Source organism: Silurus aristotelis (genome assembly GCF_946808225.1).
Source record: "Silurus aristotelis genome assembly, chromosome: 3".
In the NCBI taxonomy this organism is placed as follows: Eukaryota; Metazoa; Chordata; class Actinopteri; order Siluriformes; family Siluridae; genus Silurus; species Silurus aristotelis.
Genome location: NC_139576.1, coordinates 2,825,293 through 2,852,537, shown reverse-complemented (window position 1 = coordinate 2,852,537; position 27,245 = coordinate 2,825,293). Strand labels below are relative to the sequence as shown.

General features: G+C 37.9%; 2 protein-coding genes across 3 annotated transcripts in view; both read right to left on the bottom strand.

The window, feature by feature from the left end:
• LOC310723321 (uncharacterized protein) overlaps positions 1 to 27,245 on the bottom strand; it is a 487,719-nt gene that overhangs the window by 29,294 nt on the left and 431,180 nt on the right. The gene's annotated exons all lie outside the window — the stretch shown is intronic.
• sacs2 (sacsin molecular chaperone 2) lies at positions 1,315 to 25,756 on the bottom strand. Its single transcript, XM_083536059.1, has 8 exons — positions 25,553 to 25,756; positions 24,225 to 24,276; positions 23,381 to 23,468; positions 21,375 to 21,486; positions 15,076 to 15,222; positions 13,096 to 14,533; positions 12,889 to 12,977; positions 1,315 to 12,680 (listed from the first exon to the last, which is right to left on the bottom strand). Exons 2-8 carry the CDS (start codon positions 24,254 to 24,256, stop codon positions 1,747 to 1,749), a joined length of 12,840 nt encoding a protein of 4,279 aa, XP_083392185.1. The 5' UTR covers positions 24,257 to 24,276; positions 25,553 to 25,756; the 3' UTR covers positions 1,315 to 1,746.

The window sequence follows — 27,245 nt, the reverse complement described above, 5'->3', positions numbered from 1 at the left end:
GCATCAGCTTCTCCATGCCAGGGCCTTTAAACACTCGGCATCTACTTCTCCATGATCATCCATAGGTCCATAATCTTCACGAGGTGGGACGTGACTGGAGCTGGCCAAACCTCAGGATGCCTCGGGATGGGGAGAGAAAGAGAAGCAGTGGAGAGGAATTAGCGTAGCTGCTGTTCATGATATTAACAGCACAAGTTGATAATGTGCATGTAATCATATATTCTGGAGCACAAGGTTGTGATGTAATGTGTGTGATGTGTGTTATGTGTAGGCTTTGCTAAAAAGATATGTTTTTAATCTACACTTAAACTGGGAGAGTGTATCTGAACCCCGAACACTGTCAGGAAGACTATTCTAGAGTTTAGGAGCTAAATGTGAAAATGCTCTACCGCCTTTAGTGGACTTTGCTATTCTAGGAACTACTAGAAGCCCAGAGTTTTGAGATCTCAGGTAGCGTGACGGATTGTAGCGTGTTAAAAGACTGGATAGATACATGGGAGCCAAACCATTTAGTGCTTTATAAGTGAGTAGCAGTAGTTTGTAGTCTATTCGAAACTTAATAGGAAGCAATGTAGGGACGATAAGATTGGGGTTATATGATCGTATTTTCTTGACCTAGTAAGAACTCTTGCTGCGGCATTCTGAACTAACTGAAGCTTGTTTATTAATGATGCAGGACATCCACCTAGTAATGCATTACAGTAGTCTATTCTGGAGGTCATGAACACATGGACGAGCTTCTCTGCATCAGATATAGATAACATATTTCTTAGCTTAGAAATATTTCTAAGGTGAAAGAAGGCTGTTTTTGTAACTTGATTGATGTGATTTTTAAAAGATAAGTTGCTGTCTAAAATAACTCCCAGGTCTTTTACCGTTGAACTAGTAGTTACAGAACAACCGTCTAAATGCAGGCTGAGATGCTGGAGCTTCTGTGTACTATTTTTTGGGCCGATGAGCAAAATCTCCGTTTTATCAGAATTTAATAGCAGAAAGTTATGGGTCATCCAATCTCTTATTTCTTCAACACACTCAGTTATGCGAGCTAATTGAGCTGTATCGCCTGGTTTGGATGAAATATATAGCTGGGTATCATCAGCATAACAATGCACCCATTGTGAGTGGTGTATGCCATGATGCTTACTGGGATTTGGACTTGTGACCTTGTTTAGTCAGCACAAGTGTAGCATTAGAGTAAAAAACACATGAAACTGCAAAGGAAAAGCTTTTGTACTTGCATTAACATAATTTTAAATATGTAGATGACATATTAAAATGTAAAGTGTCTGCGATAAATAAAACAATTATGCAGTATCGATTATAATTTTATTTATTATTTTCACTATTGTATTAGTAGTAATAGTATGGGTAGCAAATTGCTCAAATGAAATTCAGTCAATCTAGTTTCACATTTACTTATCAGCAATAAGTTTCATTTTAGTCTAGAAAAAAACCCCACAAAAATTAGCAAAAAAACAAGACTTTAAAAGCTTGTAGGCAGTAAAGCAATAAGAACAATAATGTAAAGCACAATACAGTAACTTAATGTATTTAAATCACAAAACTTTTGTAATATGTTTACTGGAACTTATAGAATTTGACAAAAGAATGTATATAATAATAATAATAAAAAAAAAGTTTAACAGAATTAAAAAAGTTAGTAGTAATTCATGGTATACAAATAAGTAAAAAAAAAATTAAAAAAAAAAAGCTCAATTTACCACAGACATGTAGGCAGATTTTATATCACTCAATAATATAGATCTCCAGTTTCCTAAGCAGTTTTGTTGCTATGTTTACTGCTTCTTGTGCATCTGCAGCTTTAAATCTGTCATTTGGAATGTGGGGCGGTGGGTAGAAGTTTGGGTATTGAGTTCTTTTAGCATCAACACCAAGTGCCCTTAAATGAATCACAATGTTGGGCAAATCAAAAAGGTAGGTAGCATACTTTGATATCTTCTGGGCAAGGCATGTGATGGTGGATGCAGTTTCAGGATGCTGTCCATTCCTTCTAAACTCTGTGGCTATAAGTGCTTTTTCCACTGCCTGGTGCACTTTAAATAGACACCACTCTGGGTACACATTGCATCCAGTGTCATTCTGAGCAGCATTAAGATCACACTCTGCTTGTTTGTACCAACGTTTAGCTTCCTCTTTATTTGGTCTTGGTGTTTCTTGAAAGTGTGACCAAAAATTATACTGCTGTCTGAAATTGTTCTGATAGAATCGCTCCCGTCCCCTTTTGTGACTCTTAGCCTCATAGTTCCATTTTTCATAAAAATCTCTGAAGTCATAAGAATGTGTTGTATTTGATTGTGTTGATGTATTACGTTTGGACTTTCCTTGCTGTAGCTCATCAATTTTGTTCATCAAATATTGAAATGCTTCAGTGGAAAGCTCCATGTTATCAGGATTCTTGTCTGGATGCCACCTTAAGTACAGGCGTCTAATGGCCTTTGATTTGTCTTCATCGGACATCTTCCAGATCTGTTCCAAGCTCTGGTCAATCTCTATTTTAGCCTCCTCCAAAGTCGGTGGTACAGATTTCTTTGGGGATGGTTCAGACAGTGATGATTTAGACCGTGATGGTGCAGACTTTGATGGTTTAGATTGTGAAAGCAGTTCGAGAATGTCTGTGCAGGTAGCATTTCCATCGGGAGCTGATCTTTCTTCTCTTTTAAACTGATAAAGATCAAGGGAGCTAACTTCTATGAACTTCTCATTACCTATCTGTATTCTATACCTTAAAGGATTTTGCCTGGTCTCTCCTGAATGCTTATCCAGACACTCCACAACAATAGCAAAAACATATTCATTTTCCAATTCATCCTTACAAAAACCAACATACTCCCCTTTCTCAAAACTGTTGAGGGGGTCCATATCAAGGGAATCATGCCACTCCTCTTGTATAGGAGTTCCTGGGTTTGGACGAAATACAAGCCCTTTTTCATCACTCACAGTGTTACGAACTCCATGCTGTTCCAGGGCCCGTTCAACATCCTTCATGTTTTCACATAATAAAAGATGTCCAAGTATTGGGAGGCTTAATAAATTCAATATATTTTCCAGAAGAGCATTGATTTCTTTAGAAAGGTACATGTTGACCTCATTCACCACTTTGGGAGCCATGTTATCATTGTGCTTCAAATAGAAAACACACTCGTCTTCCTGCTTTTTCACATAGACCTGAGTTTCCATCTCTGTACCTTCTAGTGGCTGATGATTTAAGAGAAGCTCAGTGTGTAAAGCTTGGCAACAAACAATTTGAATTTTCCCAAATGTGCTTTCACACATGTGTGCAGCTTCAGTCTGAGAAATGGTGCCCTTGCTCTGTTCTCTGATCAGACACATAAGACCATGGAGGAATTCACGAGAGGACAGATGCTTTTGAAACCAGCCACTGAATTCACATGAGCTTCCGTAATCACAGTGTTCCACCTGTCCACCAACCAGGTTCACAGAAATGACTCCAGAGAGCAGTTTGGGTTGACATTGTTTTGGAAGCAACTGCAACAGCTTTTGATGTTCATATGGATCATCTGTTAGGTGACACTGGTGAAGTTTCACAAGAAGCTTCAGTTTTGTTTTCAATGAATTTTCCAGTCTGTTGGCCTGAAAGAAGGTGTCATTGAAAAACAACATGCTGGATTCATATAGTTTTCCATCTGTTGAAGGGAGGTATAGTGTGTCCTTCGGAAACTGAGTTAATTTGCCAACCTCTTTTATCAGACAGAAAAGCTGCTGCACAACACGTTGAACAGTTGTCAGCTGGTTTGGCTGAAGTGTACTTTTATCACTGCACTCAGTATAGATTTCCTCTAACACAGTACAGAATTGAGAGACAGTAGGCTTTTCTTCAACACCAATCTTCTTGAAGAATTCTGCAAACATTGCATGTTTTGATTGAATGGGGTACAGGTATGGCCTGAACTCAGTGGCATTAGATAGTGTCAGGACTACCTGACTTGCTTTCACAAGACTTTTGTCATTTTCAACAAGAACAAGAGGGAGGTCAGCCAAGAAAGCCTCATTAAAAGGCACAGATTGTAGGTAGGCATATGAGTTCTTGAACACTGTAGCTCTTATCTCTACCAATAACTCTGTTCTGCACTCAGATCCACAGATGTTTTTTAGGTTCTGCATGACCTGCTCTGAGGGTGGTTCATCAAAGACTCCAGCTGTCCTTAGGGTATCTAACTCTTTTGTAGATAAGGACTTTGTGGGCAGTATTGGCATGGAAGTCCATATAAGGTATTGTTGATCTAGCTGCTTTTCCAGCAGTGATCCTTTGATGGCAACCACATCCCTTTCTTGGGCAAATGCTTTGTGGTAATGACATAGTATTGGATCAATCTGCAGAGCTATCATGAATTTTATAGTTGAAATTGTTTGCATTAATTTAGATGACTTCTTGGCACCCAAAAAAAGTGCTGTCTTAAGCAATGTTACAGATTTCATTGCAAGAACTTGCAGTTCAATATAACCTCTCGCATCTGATTCAATCTGATGAGCAAATTCAATAACCTCTTCTTCAGATACTTCATGCTTTACTCCTAAGCTCTTTAGAAGGGCTTTTGCACTTGTACTACATTTAAATAGTTTCCAAAAAGTCTCTGGAACAAACTTCTCCTTCGAAAGCATGACTTTGTACAGCTCAACAGTGTCATCAAAGAAGTATGAGGTCATCTGAGGATCACCATTGATGTCCTCAATAAATCTGACATCTCTCAAGGCACAGGCAATGGTGTCTCGATAGTCCTTATAGCCAGATGTTTGGCTCAGTTCCAATAGCAGCCTTATTAAATCAATAAGCTGTGTCTGTTTCAGCTTGTGTACTGAAGGAATAATACATTTTACACAGAACTCCAGATCCCCCAAAATCTTAATGTCCAGACATTTTGAGAGGCTTTCATTCACAAGGTTGTTTTTGAGGAAAATGCAGTTCCTGTCATCAAATTTGTACAAGCCTGGAAAATGTTCTTGAAACACTGATTTAAGGATGAACACATTCTTGTAAGAATCGATTCTTTGCCGCTTTCCACATATTGTCTGAAACAAAGGCAGAGACTTGAACATTCTCTGATACTCATCTATATTTTTAGAGGAGCTGATGCCAAGTTGAAGGAAGCGTTGGAGCTCATCACTTTCATCACCAGAAAGCAAATCAAACTGTGAATGTGGAATTGTGTCCAGCTGGTTCAGAACGGCACTTTTGTCCTCAATGTTCAAAAGTTCGGGTTGGATATATTTGTGGAAAAATTCGCCAAGCCTCAGAAAAAAGTTACGGTCGATTGTCATGCATCCAAGTTTAATGAGAATGGCAGAAATGTGTTCTTTTGGCTCACGAACAATTCTATGTAGGTTTGCGAGCTTTTGCAGAAAGCATGTGTCTTTTTGTCCTGGATAAATGACAGGCAAAATAGAACTGCAAGAGAAGTGTTTCTTTATTTCACTGAAGACCCCATTTGTTTCGCCACCTGGGAATTCATTCACTTCATTTTCAAAAAAATTCCAGAGATTTTTTAACCATTCTTTCATTTCTTTTCCAGCTGTATGAAGCTCATTTGTTTCATTAAGCGGTGAGTGTTGAAGCTGTTTCTGAAGAACTGGCTTTATAAAACTGGCTGCCACTGGGATGGTTAATTTTTCAAGATATTTTCCTTTTAGCAGAATAGATTTGAGCCAATAATTAACTTGATCGTCTGCAAATTCTGACTTGTGTTCCTGAAAAATGTGAGCAAATTTTGAAATAAGCTTTGGAGAATGAGAGCTGAACTTTCTCAACTTCTGATCTTTGGTAAGGAGAAGAGGCAGCCCATTAAGATCAACAGAGCTAGACTCTTTATACACATCTCTGGTAACAGAGCCAGACAATTCATCATTACTTAGACAAAATTCCAAGAGCCGTGAACAACTTTTTGAATCTTTGATCAAAGTCTGGTTGATAGGTAATGGTAAATCATCAGCTGTGTGCAAGGGATCATTAATTTTTTTCTGTTTCAAATAGCTGTTTACTGAAGAAGGACTGACTTCAGCCACTTTAACACCTGCAGCCTTAAAGCTCTCCATAATGTTTCGAATTTCCATTGAAAAAGGTACCAAGTTCATTTCAGTGCGCTCCAAAATGTGGAGAATGTCACCATGGTTGTGGTTGGTAAAATGTGGTGAATCTGTTGGATCTGGCTTTGAAACACTTGACCAGTTAAATGTGTACTTTGGATCAGAGTATTGTGAAGATTTTTGTTCAGCAACACTTCTAAGAATTGGTATCACAGGAAGGTTATGTCGATTGATTGACTGATAGATTTCATTGATCATTTCATGCCAAACTGGGGCAACTGTTTTTGACACTATAGGAAAGTAGCTCAAGATAAAGTTCAGATGTGATTTTAGATGTACCAACATTTTGGGTTCTCCTTTCCTAAAGCTTGTACAGATTTTTGCAAGAAGATCAGCATACAGATGTGCAATGGTGTTCAGTTGCAGTAATTGATTCCATTTGGTCTTTAAGCTCTCACCATCTTCTTTCCACAGATCTCTTCTAAAGTGATCCACTTCAAAGTTTCCATTCACATGAACAGGAAGACCAGTTTCTCCCGGCAATGGCAAAGAACAAAAAGCCCTTCCATGAAATTCAATTTCTTTTGGTTTTGTGTCTAAACAAGCTGCCAGGCCTGCCTGGGGTATTTTGGCATAGGCATTATCTTCTTCTTGGTTTGGCAGAAACGATCCATATTGCTCTGCTATAATCCACCGGCTTTGTTTTTTCCCTGATGTAATAGAAACTTTATAGATAGCTTGGTGTGGGTTTACACTCCCAGATTTAAGAGAATTGCGAACATGATTTTGAAAACCTTCCCTTTGCTCCATGGTGTCCTCTGTGACTTTTTTCTCAATTAGGAAATAATTGCTTTTACTTCCATCCTTGTTTATTTCATGAAAGTGTATTTTGGTGATGTGCTTCAAAAAGAGAATCAGTTCCTCTGGATCTGTTTGTAAAGCCTTGAAAAGTTCCATCATTTCATAATTTCGAACTGCATTTATTGATATATCTGATTGTGCTGCCATTTCTTCTGTCCTGAGTGGAAGTCTGAACATGGTTCCAGAATGAAGAGGAAAACTTTCAGGTAGAAAGGTATTGTAAACATCCCGGAAAGACATTTTTAAATTTTCATCCATCAAATACATGCAGCCTGGTGACTCTCTGGTTCCAGTTTCCACATATTTCAGGTTTGGATCAGATATGCAGAGATATTCATCACCAGTTAGTATACATGGGCAGTCAGTCAGCTGGTAAACAGAATTAAAACCAAGACCATATTTTCCAGTTCTACCCAAAGTGGCATGTTTTCCTCCTTCTCCTAATTGCTGAATGCCTATCAGGTCTTCATTTGAAAATATTGTATTGTTGTACACACAAAGTGCTGGGCCCTGAAGCATCTCCCATTTTTTCCCAAATAGTTTTTTAGTTCCATGCTTTCGTTTGTCCCATACAAAATGGATTTCTGTTGCTTCTGCATCATCAGCATTCTGAAGGAGTTCTTTCAGGATGTCTTTCTTGGCTGGATAAGCTTCAATTATGTTTTTGATCCGAACAGTTAGTTTCTCATGTTGTCCGAACTCCTTAGCCAAGGGAGAAAACTCATTCACTAGATGATTTTTCAAAGTATTGTGTCTTGTTGTTTCTACATTAAAATAGCAAGCAACATCCCGAGGTATTAGATTATGACAGAATGCTACCCCAGCTTGCACTGGCATCCAAGGACTGTCGTTAAATTTCAGCTTGCTTGACTTTGTCAACACGCCTTTTTCATCAGGAATTAGACAGTCTTTAACAGATTCTTCTCGAGAGCCATACAGCCCTTTGATAAGTATATCAAGACACACATGAATATCTCTTTCTTTGAGTTGTCTTGAATTAATACTCATTTTCTGAAGGACAGCAACGAATTGCTCTGTAGTAAACTGACTTTTGATGCCAACACAGTTCCAGAGCTTCTCAAATTTGGACAGAATGGTGGGAAGAAAATAGAGGTATGGCTTTTCTTCAAATGTTCCATTAATTGCTACTGACTGCACATTGACAAAACAACCATCAATCAGTACGAATGGGTTTGATTGTGCATATTCAATAATAACAGTAGGAACACCATCATTCAACAGATATTTGTTGAGGTAGTCATAACAGCTTATGGTAATGTCAAAGAGTTCCGAATTTTCAAATGAATTGACACGATGATGTACTTCTTTGAGTTGTTTGAGTACTAACTCAATTGGTGGGGTCTTCATTACTCCCAATTTTGCCAGAACTGGGTCATCTGGTCTTAAGTCTAGATTAAAATGATCTACAATGAATTCTGTCATGTTTACCAAGTGGTGGCACTGGTCATCATAGATTTCAGAAGGTTTTCTAAGTACAGACATTACTTCATTATGCCTATTGGTACCCAATGCAGGAAGAAATGAAATATGTTTTAGAGTTTCCCAGTGCAAAGAATCCAGATGTGCAAGCTTCTTCATGGAGTGAAAAAGACACTGAAGATGTGTGTAGGCTTTACTTTTGTTTTTAGCCCAAACTTGGGAGATTTTATTAGCTCTCTCTATAACTTCCTCTAGTGGGAGCACATCATTCAACATTCCCAAGTCTGTCAGTCGCTGAATCCTTTCTGGAGTGAAATAGTTATTTTTGGTTCCATCAAGGAAGCGGCCCTCCTCTGGCTCATATAAGCATGCAACTTTCCCATGAGGATTCACCAGTTTGTTGGTGAACTGAAGAGTCCCTGTTTTCTGTGTTGGAATGCATGCAGTACTTTTTAGCAATTTGTCAACTGCATGATCATTCAAGTCTATGGCATTCAATATAAGAACATTTCTGCAGTGTGCCTCCATTTTGTTCAAGTTCTTGAAAACTACTTGGTAAAATTCAAACCAGCTAAATGTTCTCTCCTTTACCATTTCACCAAAGCCACATCGAATGAAATTATTCCTTGCCCAGGCCGGCAAAGGGATGGAACAGTAGTTCGGTTCTGGATATTTTAGGAACACCTCCATTGCAAGTTTTCCCACTGTCTCATTTTCTTGAATACTTGGATCAAGAAATCTTGCATTGACAAAGGAGCACCAGGTTTTTCCATTACTCAAGAGCTCCAAGATTCTGACATTTGTGCTTTGTACAATGGCTGAGTAAAAAGCACTAACCAAAGGTTGAAATGCTTTGTTTACTTTTTCTGTGTCAGGCCAGAATGTGTAGTAATCATAGTTCTGAAGGTACCCATTTTGGTATATTTTCTTCAACTCGAGCAGTGTGGTGATGTAGGCTGTTGCAACTGCATCTTTAAGCAGTGATTTGTTCCACTCCAGTTTTGTACCAGTTTCCCACAAAGCCTTCCTGTTTGATGTGACTGCAAATGATCCATTGATATGAACTGGGAGGCCTGTATCTATTGGAAGAGGAAGAAAACAAAACGCCTGGCCATTTAAAAACTTTTCATCAGGGGACCACATATTATCTGATTCTTTTTGTAGAGGTACTGCAACTCCTCCAATTGGTAAGGAAAATGTGCATTGATCCAGTTCTCTCTGAAACATTCTTAGTGAGTCCTTTGTCCCAAAACAGGAATAGACAAGCCAGTGCTGTTTGCTAGGTGTCGTGGCACACTCCCAATCTATTTCCACAATGTTTGCAGCAAAACAGTCTACAACATCATGGCAGTTTGTGTCAAGGTTTGTCAGAGCTTCTCTGATGTCTTGTAGATGCCTTTCATTTGAAATTTTAATTGAGCATACGATCTCTTTGGAGATTTTAAGGACGGTTTCGATTGGTTCGTGTTTAATGATTTGAAGAGACAATGACTTCATGTGCTTAAGAAATAACAGAGGAGTAAGAGAACCATCTGTCAAGTGTTGCTGAAATGCATTTATATGCTCTTTGTCATATACCTTGGAGCTAATTTCTGAATTGCAGGCCTCCTCTGCTGTGCGAAATGGTAGTTTAATCAGAGTACCACTGTAAAATTTCTGGTTGCTGTTTGATAGATCACAATCAAAAATCCCCTGATAAGATTTGAACTGTCCAGGAAACCTCCTAAACAGCCTATCTTGAAACAGGTCAAGTTTAATTCCAGGAACTGATTTACTTTTTATGTGTTTTTCCAAGTGGGTTACATTTGGATCAAGAATTAGAAGAGTTTTTCCACTCAAAATAGATGGAATATCTGTCAAGTGGTAAACAGCATTAAAACCTAGTCCAAACTTCCCGATTTTCTCAAGTTTGTGTTCTTTTGATGCAGAGCCAACCCTAACAATGTTTTTCCAATCTTCCTCTGAGAACAGCTCATTGTTGAATGCCCAAAGACAAGGACCATTGCACAGAGCCATGCCTTCATCAATCAGCCCTTCAGTTGGGTGTACTCTGAAATCCAGCATAAATCCACAGGTAATCGCACCAGCATCTTCAGCATTTTGTAGGAGTTCTTTAAAAATGTCATTTTCATCATCATACTCTTTCAGTATGTTTTTGATTCTCAGAGTGATTGGCTCTGTTTGCCCACACTGCTCGATTCCCTCATACTCTTCCTCAGCTACTATAATTTGTGGTTTTAGAATACGGGTACTTAGAAAGGGAATTTTCAGCCATTTTGCAGTCACAGGTAGCACCTCCTCGTGGATAACATAGAACTCCTCTTCATCTTGTTTTAGGTCATTTAACCCATCATCACTGATATCACAAAAAACAGTCGTTTTTAAAGGTTGTAAGGTGAAGTTTTGGTTTTGTGCCATGACTGGTACTGGTGTAGTGTCCTTTAAATTCTTTTCATTTTTTCGCATCCAGTCAAGGATGGCTATTGACATTTTAAGTTCAGAGGGCTCACCATAAGGTGGAATCCTGTCATCAATGTTTTCTTTAATGTCACTAAATATAGCTTCAATTTCTTCATCAGCAAGTGTTTCCTTCACACCAAATTCTCTAAGGAGCTCAACATATTGTAAAAATTCTTCAGGCACTTTCTTGATGTGAAGACTTAGATCAAGTTCAGCTGGATAAGTGAGCACAACTTCCCTGGGTGACACAAACTCATTCTGGGTCCAGAGCCAAGAAATGCTCTTATTGTTCATCTCCTTTCTGAACTGTTCAATGTTTTCTTGCATGAATTTATATGTGCTGTGCAAATTGTTTTTGAACTCATAATCTGAGTCTGGACTGGGCATTGTTTGAGCCCAAGATTTTAGAACACACAAATTTTCCATGACCTTTTCAGCTGGAGGAAAACTATAAAGGTCAAGTTTGTGGCATATGCTCTCATTTAGGTCTGAAGCAAGTGGCATGACATGTCCAACAATTGCAGAATACTTTGAAGCCCTTATTTCAGTTGGTTTGTAGAGACACCGCTTCTGACTGTTTTTACTTTTGACCAAATTTGGATTTTTACAAGGAATCCACTGCAACTGAAGAAGCTCTTGTCTCTCCTTCTCAGAGAATTTTGAGAGCAAGTCATTTCCATTCAGTATTTTTATAAGAACATCAGCCTTTTTGAAAGCCCTGTTTCGTGAGTGGATGTGGAGTTTTTGAATTTGTGAGGCAACATAAAGAATGTTTTCTGGGGACAATTCTTCTTCTTTTGTTTGTAGGCCAAGTTGTTTCAAGCTTTCTAGCATTTTTGCTGATCTATAAACTTGTGGTGGGAAAAAGTCTTCCTCAAAAAGATCAAGGAAAGTTTTCTTTGTGGGATCAAAAACACTTGACGGCCTTTTACGTTCACCTTGCTCTGTCAAAATGAAACTGAGATTCTTGCATTTCCTGAGCAATTCTTCATTTTGGGAGAAAAGGATTTGCCCATGATTCAGAATCCAAGTCATTATTTGTTGTTCATTCTCTTTTGCAAAAAGATTGATATCAATGCAGTCTACCAAGTAAATAGCTAACTGAGCAGGATCCAGAAGCTTAACTTTAAGGAGAGACAAAAGTCTGCGGTCAGCTTCATTTGCACACTGGATTATGGTGTCAGGCACTGGTAAATCCTTTGGAATGGCTGGGTTGGACTTTAAAATAACTGCTTGTTTTGACTCAATAGCAACATACTTTTCAGACATCAGTCTAAAAATGGGCAGAGCTGACAACAGATTTTGCTCTACATCAGAAAGAAGATCCAAAGAGGAGATATAGGTTTTAAACTCCTCCTTTTCATGAATTGAAGTAGAAGCAATTCCTCTGATGACCTTGTCTCTGTCTATATTTAAAAGAACTTGCAGGACGTTCCTTGGAGATGGAGTCAGAACGTAACTTTCGATGTCATGATGCTTTAGACACTCATCTTTCTTAATGACAGTACCTCCAATCGCCGTAACCACTTTCTGAATTTGATCTGATAAGGTGTACTCTCTGCTGCTTTGGAAAATCAAAGTGGATTTCTCTTCCAGTCTTGCTAACATTACACTACTGGTTGTTTGTTGAAATGGTTCCAGAGGTATCAAAGGCATGCCAATAAAATCTCTAAGCTCTGCCCAATGATCGTTCAGAAACTTCCAGAATTCCTTCAGCCATGTTTTTGGTGGATAATCATCTTTCATAGAAATCCACTTCACATGACCTTTTGTCTCTTTCCACTCTTTTGGTAAATGTTTCTTGCAAAATACAGCAACATTGTTTGCATCCAAATTAATGAGTTGATACAGTTTTGAATCTAGAATTAAGCAGAGCAGATATAGAATTGTCAGTCATGATGTATTTGAATTTATTTACAGCTTAAACTACAAAAAAATGCTATTTTATATATTTTTTGTAATATGGCTACAGTATTTGTTAGTGGTTTAATGGTTAGTATGCTACTATGATCAGAATGTCCATAAACCATTTCATACAATCAGCAAAAAACACAATAATTTCCATACTTGTCATTGCTATGTGCCTCAGATGATGGACCGTGGAGCTGTTCAGACCTTCAGGCAGAAATCTGTCTTTGCAAAAAGGTAGCAACACCCTAGACATAGAAGAGTGTATATATATATATATATATATTGTATATATTAGTATATATTATGTTGACAATTCACAACAAATGAGTATAAAATAAACAAGAGCCATATAAGAGAGCTTACCGTGAGAACTTCTCATTGTCAATCAAAACAGTGTCTTCCTCTTGGTTTGTAAAGGACCTGAAACTTCCATCACTAAGTGGCAAAAGCTGCAGACCATTTAATTCTTCATACCTTCCATCACTGAGCACATACTCCAAGATGGACAGTTTCTCATCCTTAGCAACTGATTTAATGTTATTTCTGTGGAGCACAGATCTAACAAAACTTGGTGTCACCCATTCCAGACTGTCAGGGTTTGGAAAGGTTTCCTTTATGCTGAGTAGAACATGTTCAGGCACAGTCACAAGGTTTTCTCCTTCTTCAATCAATAAGTGGAAAACTGCAGACATTATATCAGTGTCAGTATCTGCTGGGAAAACAGCCTCTGAAGCAGCCACCCATTTGTTCTCATTTTTCGCTAAGGAAAAGATTTCTTGTTCTTTAAACAATCGTTGAAAAAGGTCTACTGCAACTTTATGCCATCGAGGGCTGTGTTGTGTCTCTTTCAGATTAGGCCAGAGTTTGTACACGGCACTTACAGGAAGTACTGACTTTTTTGATAGTTTCACACTATCTTGGAGTATTTTGAGGTATACATGAGGAAAAACCTCCTTCATTAGCAACTCATTCCACTCTGCTGATTCATCATTCTTCTGATCCTCTTCTTGCCACTTGATGTACCTTCGGTTGTCTGTAAGGCCAAAGCATGCATTAATATGAATGGGGAGTCCTGTCCTGTTTGTTTCATTGTTTGGAAGGGGCAAAAAGCAACTTAGTCTTCCACTGCTACCTGCCCTGTCTTCATCACAATGAAATGCTACATCAACCTGAGGGTAAAAACTCAGTTTGTCAGCCAGTTTGTCAATCTCAGGGATGTGTCCTTCCGCTAGCCGACAGGCTGTCACAAGCCATTTGGTGGTTGTTTCATCCTGACCTGGTGAACTGCAGGACACTGTCTTAAAGCTAGTCTTGCCTTGCACATAGTTTTCTATGAAATCATCAGTCTGCTGAAGAGGGCTGGTTGGTGATGATGTAGAAACTTTCATCCTAATGGTAACACTGCCATTTGAATCAATATGCAACAAAGAAATGGATGAGACTGATCTCAGAAATAAAACGCTAATGTCTGCATCTGGAATGAAGCTGTCAAATAGTTGGGTAGCCTTCTTGGAGTCATATAAATTGTCAGAAATCTCTGAGGCCTCATCACGCAAAGGAAACCGAAAGAGTGTTCCTTTAAAATAGTGCTCGTTGATGATTTTGTCCCAAGTACAAGAACCATTACAGACTAGATTAACAATATCCTGAAAAGGTTTGAATTGATCTTTCAATTTCAAAATGTCTTTTCTGTCCTCTTCATCATCCAGGGACCAGCGGTAGCCCTCACGTTCATCATCAAACATTAGCTTTTGGGGGTCAAAAATGGCAAGGTGTTTGGAGCTAAATACACACGGCAAATCTGTAAATAAAATAACAAAATTGCTGGTTTATTGACCATATCACATTTTACAAGTTTAATTCTTAGGAGAATCCTTCTATCTATAGTGACACTTTCTCCTTAGTGAACTTCCTATAAATTCTCTCAGCGGTTCTTCCTGGTGAGGCCCCAGTGGGGGAAGTGGCTATCTGAAATAGAACTTCAACCTCAAATTGTCAGAGTTCTTCACTTTTTTAAATATGGTTTGCTTTCTGCACATTTTCTGTGGTTCATGATGTCTGTCTAAAGAGAAATTGCTTAATCTACGGCTATTTATAAACTATAAATCTTTCATTAGTTGTAATTTTTTTGTCTTCAATGATTTATGTAAAACGAGTGGAACGTGTGGAAAAACAATTCTAAAGTAGACTTAATATTCAACCTTTGGATTAATTTTCAATTAATCAAAAAGTTTGAGTTTAGGCTTATGTGAGGAATAAGTAAAAAAAAAAAAAAAAAAAAGGTTTTACAATTTCCCTATTAAAGTGCAAAAGTACTGTTGTGCTGAAGTGCTGATTTCTTACCTGTAACATGGTAAACAGAATTGAATCCAATCCCGAATCGCCCCACTTTAGTTGGATCATCATGCTTGATGCTCCGCCCTGTTTGCTGAATCCCTTCCCAGTCTTCCTCAGTGAAGTCTGCATCATTGAACGCATAGAGAGCCGGTCCTACCAGAACAGTGAAGTGGTATACTCAATAAACTGTTTGTAATGACTAACTGAGATGCACTCAATGATGAAATGCAATATGCAATTTGTCATCTGCAAAATGCAATCTGTTAAACAGAAAAAGTTCTGCCCCTGTGTCTGTTTAAAAGGAACAATTGTAACATATAGTGAGAGACAGGACCTAATATTGAGAACTTGTGATTATGTGATCTCTATTTAAAACCTTATTATTCTTTAATGTGACTGTGGCCCAGTTATTAGTTTAGACACATCCATTTAACATAGTCACAAACTGTCACCTTAAAAGGATAGTGTAAAACTACTATTTCAACACTGAAATGTGATACGGTGTGGGTATATTTACCAGGAATATATGCAACCACACATTCCTATCTCAGGTTAGTTTTGCATTGGAGGCCAGTTTAGCAGGAAGTCGAGTGTTCTTTTCAGAACACAATGTATCTATTTACCTGCTTCAAGAACACAACAGTCGTCACAATTCTCAAGAAGAGCCCACCCACCTGTCTGAATGCCCTCCATTTTTCCCTCTCCAACCTGGAAAATAAAGACTTTTATATCGGGATGCTTTTTGTGGACTATAGTTCTGCTATTTTTACGGTCATCCCCAACAAATTCATCCAGAAACTATCTATACTGGGCGCAAACACCTGCAGAGAGTGGTGAAGACTGCTGAAAAGATCACAAGGACTCCACTGCTGTCCCTGCAGAGCATTTACTATCACAAAGTTTGCAGGAGAACTGCTTTCATCCTAAAGGATCCCACCCACCCTGAGCATAGACATTCACACTCCTTTCCTCAGGCCAGAGGTACAGAAGTGTAAAATGCAGAACTACTATCTTAAAGAATTTCTTCTTTCCTACTGCCATCAGGCTCGTAAAAAAACAAATGACAGTTGACAGAACACTCATTAGGGAACCTGCGCAATCACTGCAGACTTGGCACACCCATTGCAGCCTTGCACACTCATTGCAAACTTTTTCACACACATTGGTGGACTTTTCACACTAATCATAGATTTTGCACACTTGTTGTGGACTATGGTATGCAATTAATTGGTTTTTGTAATATACTCTGCATATAAATGTACATTTTAGAGTATATATTTGTCTATTTATGCCTATTTTTTTTTTGTTTATTTATTTTTGTTGTATTTATTGTGGTCAGCAAATTAAGAATTTCATTGTATGTGGTAACATTTTCCCTGAGAAAATGAGACGATGGAGCATGCAGGACAACCAAGGGCACCTTGGCAACATAGACCGGTCTGTAGTAGAGAAAGGCACTGGGCCATGCCTGCTCCAGAAGAAAGGGGGCCATGGAAAGGGACTGAAGAACTCCAACCCTCTTCAAAGAGGAGTTGGCCAGTAGGAGCACAGTCTTGACTGTGAGAAATGTCAAGAGCAACTCGGACAAGGGCTTGAAGGGAGGTTTAGATAGGGCCTCCAGAACAATGGAACCTCCAGAACAATGGAAGAGAACAGAGTGCCTGTAGGTTCCATACAGGCACTCTGGGTCACACCTGAGGCCTCAGCCTCAGGGTACAGCAGAGAAGAACGTGTCACTAAAGGGTTTTTCTCGAGTGACTGTTTAGCAAGTGAAGCATGATAAGCTGCATTAGCGGACACGTATACCTTTAGGGTGGAAGGAGGCATCCCTTTGGGCAACTGTTCTTAAAGAGATTCCAACACTGGGCCAACCGGGCAGTTAACTGGGTCTAAGTGGTGATCTACGCACCATGTAGTGAACAGGTGCCACTTTGCGGCATACGATCTCCTGGTGGACTGAGTTCTCAAGAGAGTTGGAGATCTGCAGGCCCTTTCTGTGGCCCCCTTCTTTCTGGAGGTGTGGTATGGCTAGTGCCTTTTTGTACCCTACAACGGGTTACATCCCCAAGGTGCCCTTGGTTGTTCCATGACCCATGAGGTTACAGGCATTCTACCCTCCTCCGTTTCAGGCCCTGTTTCGGGAGAAACTGAACCGGCTGTTCCGGATACATGCACTGGACTCCTAGGTCCATAGGACGGGTCCTTGGAGTAAGTCCGACCAACTGCTCGTCGGCTAGTGTAAAAAGTTACACTATTTTGCAAGGACTCTATGTTTACTGCTTATTAATGGCAACAATAAAGAAAGAGCAGCATGCAGAAACTTAATGTGGCATATAATGATGGAATGAGGCTGTTGATTAAAGTGCAAGCCAAATGTTTGCCAGTGTTAGTGTGCCATCCTGCTCTGCTGTGTTACTTTAACTTATGTACAGGTGTGTGGAGGTTATCAGATTCTGGAAACAGTATAGTTTCAACACTGAGAAAGTGCAATCCCTGCCCTAAGATCTGTTGGATCTGTTGTTAAATCCAGTTTCTGCCTGTATCTTGATTAGTTTGAACCCTGATCTTAAAAGCATCATATTACATATATCAGAGGTTGGAAGTAGCGGAGTACAAATACTTCGTTACTGTACTTAAGTAGATTTTTCTGGTATCAGTACTTTACTCCACTATTTATTTTTACTCCAACTTTTTACTTTTACTCATTACATTTTTACACAAATATCTGTACTTTTTACTTCTTACATTTTAAAAACCGGCTCGTTACTTTAGTTTTAATTCATTGATTTGGTGAAATATAAATTTTTCTTTTCACTGCCAAACAACCGATTTCCTGTTACTACGCGTCTTTTTCAATCCGCTGGTGGATAAAGTCCTGACCCTCACTCTTTACGAAGATAAGAATCAGCAGACAGAAGGCAGTAAGAAGTTTGTGGTTAATGTGGATGAGACAGAGGGAGTCAGTGATGAGAACATGACTGAGAACAGACACATTCATGATCATCATCATCTTTTCTCTGCTTGTGTTCTATATGTGGATCTTCAGCCTGGATACATTCATTCGGTAACGTTTTTAATTAGTTTTATATATATATATATATATATATATATATATATATATTTGGCTGTCAAAATAAAAATTATTGTAAACGGCATTATGTTATTAATGCGCTATCAATTCAGCGTGCATTTCTGTTTTTACCATTTTTATAAAAAATGTAAATACATAAATAAATAATTAAATATAAAAGAAGCAAAATTAAAATCTTTGGAAATTTTTTTTTTATCCATACGTCCTTTCTTTACTTATATATAAAATAAATTAAACTCCAGATAAAAATATTTTTAATCAGTAAACTTGTTTTATTTTTGCACCAAGTCTCAAATCAAACACCAAATCCGCCATGTTTTACACAATTTACCCTCTAGGTTTTTCCCTCATAATGGAGACACAAACTACTTTTTACTTAAGTACATGTCAGAGCCAAGACTTCATTACTTTCACTTGAGTAAAAAAGTTTAATCAGTACTTCAACTTTTACCCGAGTATTTTAAAACATGAGTATCTGTACTTCTATTAAAGTAAAGGATGTGTGTACTTTTGCCACCTCTGACACCTCACTCTACCCGGCCGGGCGGAAGTGCTCGCAGGCGGCATCGAGATCGTAAACAAAGGCGGGGGAAGCGTGGTGGAGTGAAAGCTAAGCTAAAGCTAACACCAGACCGGCTCTCTTTACCTAGGATCTTCCTCGCCAATGTTTGGTCACTGATAAACAAAATGGAGGAGATTCGACTCAGCAACACGCACAGCATGAAACTTCGGAACTGTAATGTCATGATCTTTACAGAGACATGGCTACACAGCGCCATCCCGGACAACGGTTATTGAGCTAGCGGGACAACACACACTCCGGGCGGATAGGACATTAGATGGCTCTCGTAAGACCAGAGGCAGTGGATTGTGCATTTATGTTAACAAAGCTTGGTGCACAAACTCTTTTATTGTTGAGAGTCATTGTTCAGCTAACCTGGAGTTTCTAATGGTTAAATGTAGACCGTTGTAAGCTCGCTATGAAAGAACTTTATGCGGCCAACAGTAAACAACAGACTGTTCACCCGGAAGCTGCGTTTATTGTTGCGGGAGATTTTAATCACTCAAACTTAAAGGCAGTGCTCCCAAAATTTCATCAGCATATTTCATGTCACACCAGAGGGAACAAAACATTAGACCATGTATATACAAACATGGCTGCGGCTTACGTTGCGACCCCCCTCCCCCACCTGGGACAGTCAGATCACCTTTCTTTGTTTCTCACCCCCAAATATGCACCCCTCATCAATCGGGTGAAGCCATCAGTGAGAACCATCAACGTGTGGCCCGCAGAGGCAGATTTCATACTTCAGGAAAGGTTTTTACACACAGACTGGAGTACATTTGCTTCTCAGGCCACTAGTGACTCTCACACAAACATCGACTGCTACACCTCCTCTGTACTGGATTAGATCCATACCCAGAAACAGATCATTACATACCCAAAACAGAAGCCATGGATAAACAAGGAGGTGCGCCTCCTGCTGAAAGCATGCACTACTGCCTTTAGGTCAGGCGACGCTCAGGCCTACAGCACATCCAGAGCTAACCTGAAGAGGGGCATCAAAGAGGCCAAGCACTGCTATTAGCAAAAGATAGAGGAGCATTTTTCCAACTCTGACCCTCGACGCATGTGGCAAGGCATCCAGGCCATCAGTGATTACATATCCTCCCACTCCACTCCCGCTGCCACTGATGTCCTCTTTTTGAATGAGCTTAAAGACTTTTATGCTCGCTTTGTGAGAGACAACAAAGAAATTGCCACAAAGCTCAAACTCTCGGCTGATCACTCTCCAATCGCACTCTCCTCCACACAAAGCCGCTGGACCGGACAACGTCCCTGGACTCGTACTCAGGGCATGTGCTGAGCAGCTTGCTGGGGTCTTTACTGGCATCTTCAACCTGTCTCTTGCCCAAGTAGCGGTTCCCACTTGCTTTAAATGCACCTCCATTGTGCCAGTGCCAAAACACTCCAACCCAACGTGCCTGAACGACTACCGCCCTGTAGCACTGACACCCATTGTTATGAAGTGCTTTGAGTGGCTGGTCAAGAAGGCTCACCAGCGCCTCTTTTTCTTGAGGACACTAAAGAAAAATCAGCACTCCTCGGATGTCCTAGTGAACTTCTACTGCTGCGCAATAGAAAGCATCCTGACCAGCTGTGTCACAGTCTGGTATGGGAGCTGCTCTGTCAGAGCGTAAGGCACTGCAGCGGGTGGTGAAAACCGCCCCGCGCATCACAGGGACCTTACTCCCAGCCATGGTGGACACCCAAAAGAAACGCTGTCTGCGTCGAGCTCGCAGCATTCTTAAGGACTCCTCTCATCCCGAACATAGACTGTTCTCTCTTCTGCCCTCCGGCAGGCGTTTCAGGTGCCTCCAGACCAGGATCAGCTGACTAAAGAACAGCTTTTTTCCTAGAGCTGTCTCTTTACTGAACTCTGCCCCTTGCTGATACACTACCACATATTCCCCCCCACACCTCACACTTCGTTCTTTCGCTAATGGACTGTATACACAAAAAGTTATGCTCACCGTGACACTTGCTCATTTCCCTCCACACCCTTTTTGTTATTGCACTAATGGAGTGTTACACAAAACTATGCTCATTTGCACACTGCTCTTCTTTGTATTGCTGCTCACCATTAACTTATTACCACTGTATATATACCCGATCTCTGTTTATAGTAATAGCAATATATTATGTTCACCTTTTACATCCTTCTGTAAACTTCTGTTTATAGTAATAGGCATCTGTAAATCATGTTCATAGTACATATATACTCATCTGTATAGTATTGTTCATCTGTAAATCATGTTCATAGTACATATATACATATCTGTATAGTATTGTTCATAGTACATATATATTCATCTGTATATTTAATTCATAGTACATATATATTCATCTGTATATTAATAGTACATATAGATCTGTAAATTACTGTTCATAGTCCTATAATATCATTCTATTTTAATTTATGTAAATCATGTAACACTGTAAATCCTGCACTTGCTGTTATTGCACTCTTTTTAGACCCAAACTGCATTTCGTTGCCTTGTACTTGTACATGTGTAATGACAATAAAGTTTAATCTAATCTAATCTAATCTAATAAAGTGACAAACATGTACTTAACATGACTAAGAATGAACAGTTTACATTTTTTTTCCTTGGGTCATTCACACTGCAATGGAAATATGAATAGAAATACCTTGATATTTTCCCAGGGCTTCGCTCCACACACTGTTTGTACCGTATCTTCTCTCATCATGGATGAACACGGTGTTTGAAGCTCCAGCATCGTCTGCATTCTGTACCAACTCCTGTGAAACAATACAGGAGAGTAAAACTCATTTATACATACACACTTCATCTGAACAGAGTTATGACCAGCTGCAAATCAGTATGAGAATGTTTTAAAGCTCTACATGGTTGGTTTTGAAGGGTTATAATGTGTTAAAAATTAGTTAGGAAACAACTATGAATGATGGAATCATTATAGATCAATCAAGACAGAGAATTAAAGGAGTATGGCATTATTTTTGGATTAATAATGCATTATAAAGTATGTATAAGATATATAGAGGAATAAGAATTATTATGAAGTTATATAGTATTGTGTATTTTAAATTATTTATGATGTACTATGGAAAATGCAGGATTATAGAGTTTAGTAATGTTTATAAACTCATTACGAAGAATCTGAAAGAATCTACTGTATAAGGGATTACGAAATAAATGGTTAATTCGTTACAAATTCTTGTCTTGGGTATATGAAGGAATGTAGAGATTTATAGAGGAATTATAAAAGTACTTACAACGTAATTATTTACAATTATGAAGATTTCGTGAACTATGGAGATAACGATCTATGAAATTAGGAAAGACTTTAAACTGGTTTTGAAGTAATTGTGAAGGATGATAGAAATAAATGAATGATTATGAAGGGGATTATAGTTTATAAACTGTACATTTGAAAGTATTATGATAGCATTGTGGAAGGGTTATAAACAAAAAGAAATGTATTGAATTGTGAATTATTGAGCATTTACAAATTTAAATGCTCTAAAAAAGTCAATAAAAAATGTTAAATGTACCCAAGTACATATAGAAGCTATATGAATACATGAATATAATATAAATGACACACATGTAAACAGAATATTAGCTTACATACAGTGCATATAATGTATACATATATTATGTTATAAATATATAATGATGTAGTGAGGAAAGACAAAGTACTTATGAAGGGCAGAGTCAAAAGCAATTATGTAAGAGTTCTAAAATGATTATATAAGGGCATGATTATGTAATAAAAATGATATAAAGAACATTGTAGGGACTGTAAAATTTGTTATATCATCATTATCAGTTTTACTAGATATACAAATTAAATCTAAACGAGGATATTATGAAAAAGGACTTCAAGATTACAAGGTCATTGAGACATACACAAATTTTATGTAGTTATTATAAAGTATTATGAATTATTATTAAAAGGTATAAAGGAGAATTAAAACATCAGTTCATGAAATGCACAGTTTTATTTTAAATGCCTGGATAAACCTAGATATTTTAATATTAATTACAAATTGAACATGTCACAAAATATTATGTTAAGTACGGGTGTACCGGTACATGTATTCGCCCCGAATTGTCACGGTACAGGCGTCACGGTTCGGTTCGTGTACTCTGACGACCAATACACTCAGTCACAGGCGCCCAGATGGGGGCACGTGTGATAATGCAATGTTAACTCTCACAACAGGAAAAAGCAGACGAAGAGCTCTGCTACACACCAATCCAAAAGAAGAATGGCAAGTTCAGACAACACACAAGAGCTCGAAGACCCACCTGCTTGTTTTAAATCCATCGTGTGGGAAAGTTTCCAGTTTCCTGTGAAGTACGGCAGTAAAGGAGAGCGAGTCGTAGGTAGGACGATAACAGTTATTGGGTCTTAAATTTAATGCACATTTAATGTTTTTCTGTTGTTTTAGGAGAGAGTTGGGCTTAACCTTTAAAAGTTCAATATATAGTCTCCTAATTAAAAAGTTTTATTTTTCACAATTCTATTTAGCTGATCTGTAGCTGTAGCTGATCTGTAGCTGATTGTGACCAAACACTACTGCCTGTTCAAAATGAACAGAAAAAAGCGATTTGTTGCTTATTCCTCTTTGTGTACCGTTACACCCCTAATAACAAGTTTATTTTCACCTTCAGGATCTGTCCTCCATCAGGGTAGCGTCTAAGGATCTCTTTCAAGTAGTCGATAAATGGAGGTGCCGTGGCTCCAAATGCATTTCTTAATAAAAGAATGATAAAGTTAGTTTGGAATATACAATAAAAAACAGTATCTCCATTAAATACAATTATTAACTCATTAAATATATAATGATGATGAAATTGTAAAGTACTACAGGGGTTTGAAATTGACATCGTGAGAGGAAAAACAAGGGGAACTAGGGTTACGGTCGTAACCTAAAGACGATACATACTATATCCAAAAAAAGTACAATTTCCTGTCACATTAATGACAAATATTGTAATGATGTTGAAAATAAGATGGAGTTGTGTAAGAGGTGGTCAATAAAAAAGGTTTAGTATTTTTCAAGCAACTGCTGGTGAGATTCTGATCAAAGCTCTTACTTAACCCTTAGATGCTCAGTGTGTAAATGTGATAACTGTAAATCACTCTGGATCAGGAGCATCTAACAAAAGACATAAATGTGAAGAAGCTTTAAGACTGAGCAAGTTTTTGCTTTTTCCATGGGGGGGGGGGGGGGGGGTTATTTTGTGGTTATGAAAATTTTACAAAAGAATAAATAAAAAAATGAAAAAAAAAACTACTACATTTCAGTGTTGATCGTTATTCCAAATCATATAAAAAAATCTGATTATTTGATTTCTAAAACATTTTTTACATCTTATGCACATCACACACAGACAGCATTACAGTGAAATAGGATGTGCACAGTGTCAGTGCAGTGGGATTTGATTTACACAATGTGTGGTTGCATCTAGACAGGTTGGTTCACATGAAGTATTTAAGACCACTCACTTTTTTTTCTTCGTCTTGTTTGATAGAGACATTGCTGCAGCTTTATTTACTCCTGTGACACAAAAAAATTAAATACATAATTAACACAATATCACTACATTTTATTATGTTTTATTATTTAAAATGTAATAAACAAACACATGGTGTAAGAGATAATACACACTGAGAATAAGCAGTAATGAAGTGGAGAGATAAAGCAGAGTTACAATTAAAACCATGAGGTTGATTATTTTTCTCAGGGTCGGGGCTCCAACCAGGAAAACGTTAGTCCACCAACTCAGTGAAGACATTTGGGTTTGTTAAAAATAGTGTATGCACAGCAATATATATCTTATATATATATTTCCTAATAATTCTGTTAATGTATTTTATATATGTACCTCCTCGAGAAATAGCCCAATCTGTTCACTGTGTGTGGTTTTATTATTCTCACTGGCCTATTATTATTATTTAATGTTTTATAAAACTTTAATGCATCTTCTGACAACCTGCAATTTTTTGAAGGTTTTTGTAAAAGAAAGCAAACAAAAAGGCAACAAATGAAGGAAGAAAAATAGCATTTTTAATGCCATGATACAGCACCCCTGGAGCACAAAGGGTTAAGGGCCTTGCATAAGGGCCCCAAAAGTGGCAGCTTGGTGATAGTAGGGTACCCCTAACCTCCCAATCAATAACACAGTGGTTTAAGCACTGATCTACCACTTCTTCACATAAATACAGCTCATTATTAAGCAATACATTATTTTTATTTTTATTATTATAATATAATAATAATTATAATAATAATAATAATAATAATTATTATTATTATTATTATTATTATTATTATTAGCATTAGAATTGTCAGTGAATTGTCCATAATGTTCCCAGAAAAAGTTAGAGGTTCTGGATGCAGGAGACACTTTAATCCACAAGGGGGCGGAAAAGCTCAACATTCAGTATTAGAGGCGGTCATGATTTCAAAATCTACAGATAGGAAGATGATACTGAGCAGAAATAACTTTTGAGTGGAAATTTCACACGCATACTCATTTGGCTGTTTATTTATTTATGAACTGATTTGGCTATTTTAGCTATGTATCTATTTATGCATCTATCTATCTATCTATCTATCTATCTATCTATCTATCTATCTATCTATCTATCTATCTATCTATCTATAAAAAAAACTTTATTCATGCCTTCTAGGAACTTTGCTCTATAACGGAATGTAATTGTATCTTTCGATTGTTGTTTTATGAACATCAGAAATAAAAAACTAATGAAATGGTTTAGAAAAACTAAAGGCTGATAAATGTATTAATATATGCAAATGCATAAACACTTACCACCTCCTAACAGTCGTGATGAAGTCCGTGAAGAGAGAGAAGGTCATGTCTGCAGTGCTGAGGAGGAGAGGAATGGCCGTCCTCGAGCTCCACTCGGCTTTATGAAGACTCATAGTTTCACTTTCCGCGGAACGAAATCTGATCCGAGCGAAACGAAAGTCAGACTGAGCGCAGTCAGGGGCAGCAGAGGAACCGCCCTGAATCCACACGCAGAGTGCATGAGATACACACCAACACTGGTCTATGGAGTTCCTGGAAGTCTGATACTCTGTTTCACACTAAAACCGCGTTAACTTTCATTTCCTTTGCAGCAATAAATAAATAAATCAGGCCAGAACGGTTTACTCCGCCTTCATCTGTGTACAACAATAATCTGATTTATTTTCCCACTTCCGAGAAACTACTCACATGACGTACAATCACATCTACTCTTTAACTTTCACTTTTTTTACATGTTCATTAGACATGTCAATAAATTCAAGCCAATCGAATCCAAATCGATTCAGTTCAGTCCAGTTCAATTCTTTTTAAAGACATTGTCCCAAAGCAGCTTTACAGAAAGAAAGAAATGTATTATAAATGATAATAGATACATAATATTAGTTAGATATATATTTTACATTTACAAATGAGTATCTTAGTTTATCCCTACTGAGTAAACCAGTGGCAACAGTGGCAAGGAAAAACGTCCATGCATGTTATAAAGAAGAAACCTTGAGAATATTGAGAAACCAGACTCAAAAGGGAGCCCATACTCATCTCCAACAAAGAATGTCCATTCAATATATTTCCATCATTGGTTAAGGTTATTAATTGAATGCGATAATTCAACCTCCTGCCCATTAGTCATCCCAAACAACGTATCACTAACTTCTTTGGCACTAAATAAACTTTAATAAAGAAAAAAAGAAAAAAAAAAGAAAGAAAAATACGTAAGTGGATATGAGAATGTATTTAATTTCATTTGGTTATATGAGAAAATTCATCATAGAACATCTCCAAGGAAGTTAAAACTACTTTACTGATCATTTGCATAATAACACTTCTAGTTGTGCTTTTTCATTACATTTAAAATGCATTTTTGTTTATTTGATTTTTATTTATTTATTTATTTATTTGATATTTATTTAAAGTGTAAATGCACTTTTTTTAAAAGATTTATTTATTTAATGTAAATTGGGTATAAATACATCTGCACAATCATCTGATGTGGCAAAAAAAAGAAATGAAAAAGATATAGCAAACAAAACATTTATTATTATTATCAGTTGTAGTAATAGTAGTGTAATAATGTGTCATCATGTGGCAAAAAAATCTCCTTTTCAGGTGTAGTCTTACCACCCAACACAGTTTCATGGCATTGCGTGATATAGACATAAACTTTATCTATTAATTTGTGTTAATGGACACGAATTTCCCTCTTTTTTGTGTCATTCAGCACGACTGCCTCCGTCTGGCTCTGTCTCCATAGCAACGGAGGCAGATCATCATGTGTAATGCTGACAGAAATGCCAAAGGTGATCTTTTCCCCCATTTTTATCAGTAAATAAGGCAGAAAGGTTAGGGTGGTTAGGGTTCAGGTTGGGGACACGGTGTAATAAACATGTGTGTCTTTGATTAACGCAGTCTCCTTAATTAACCGGGTGAATATATTTACTGTATTTTGACTGAAAGAAACCGCTGAAGATGGTTT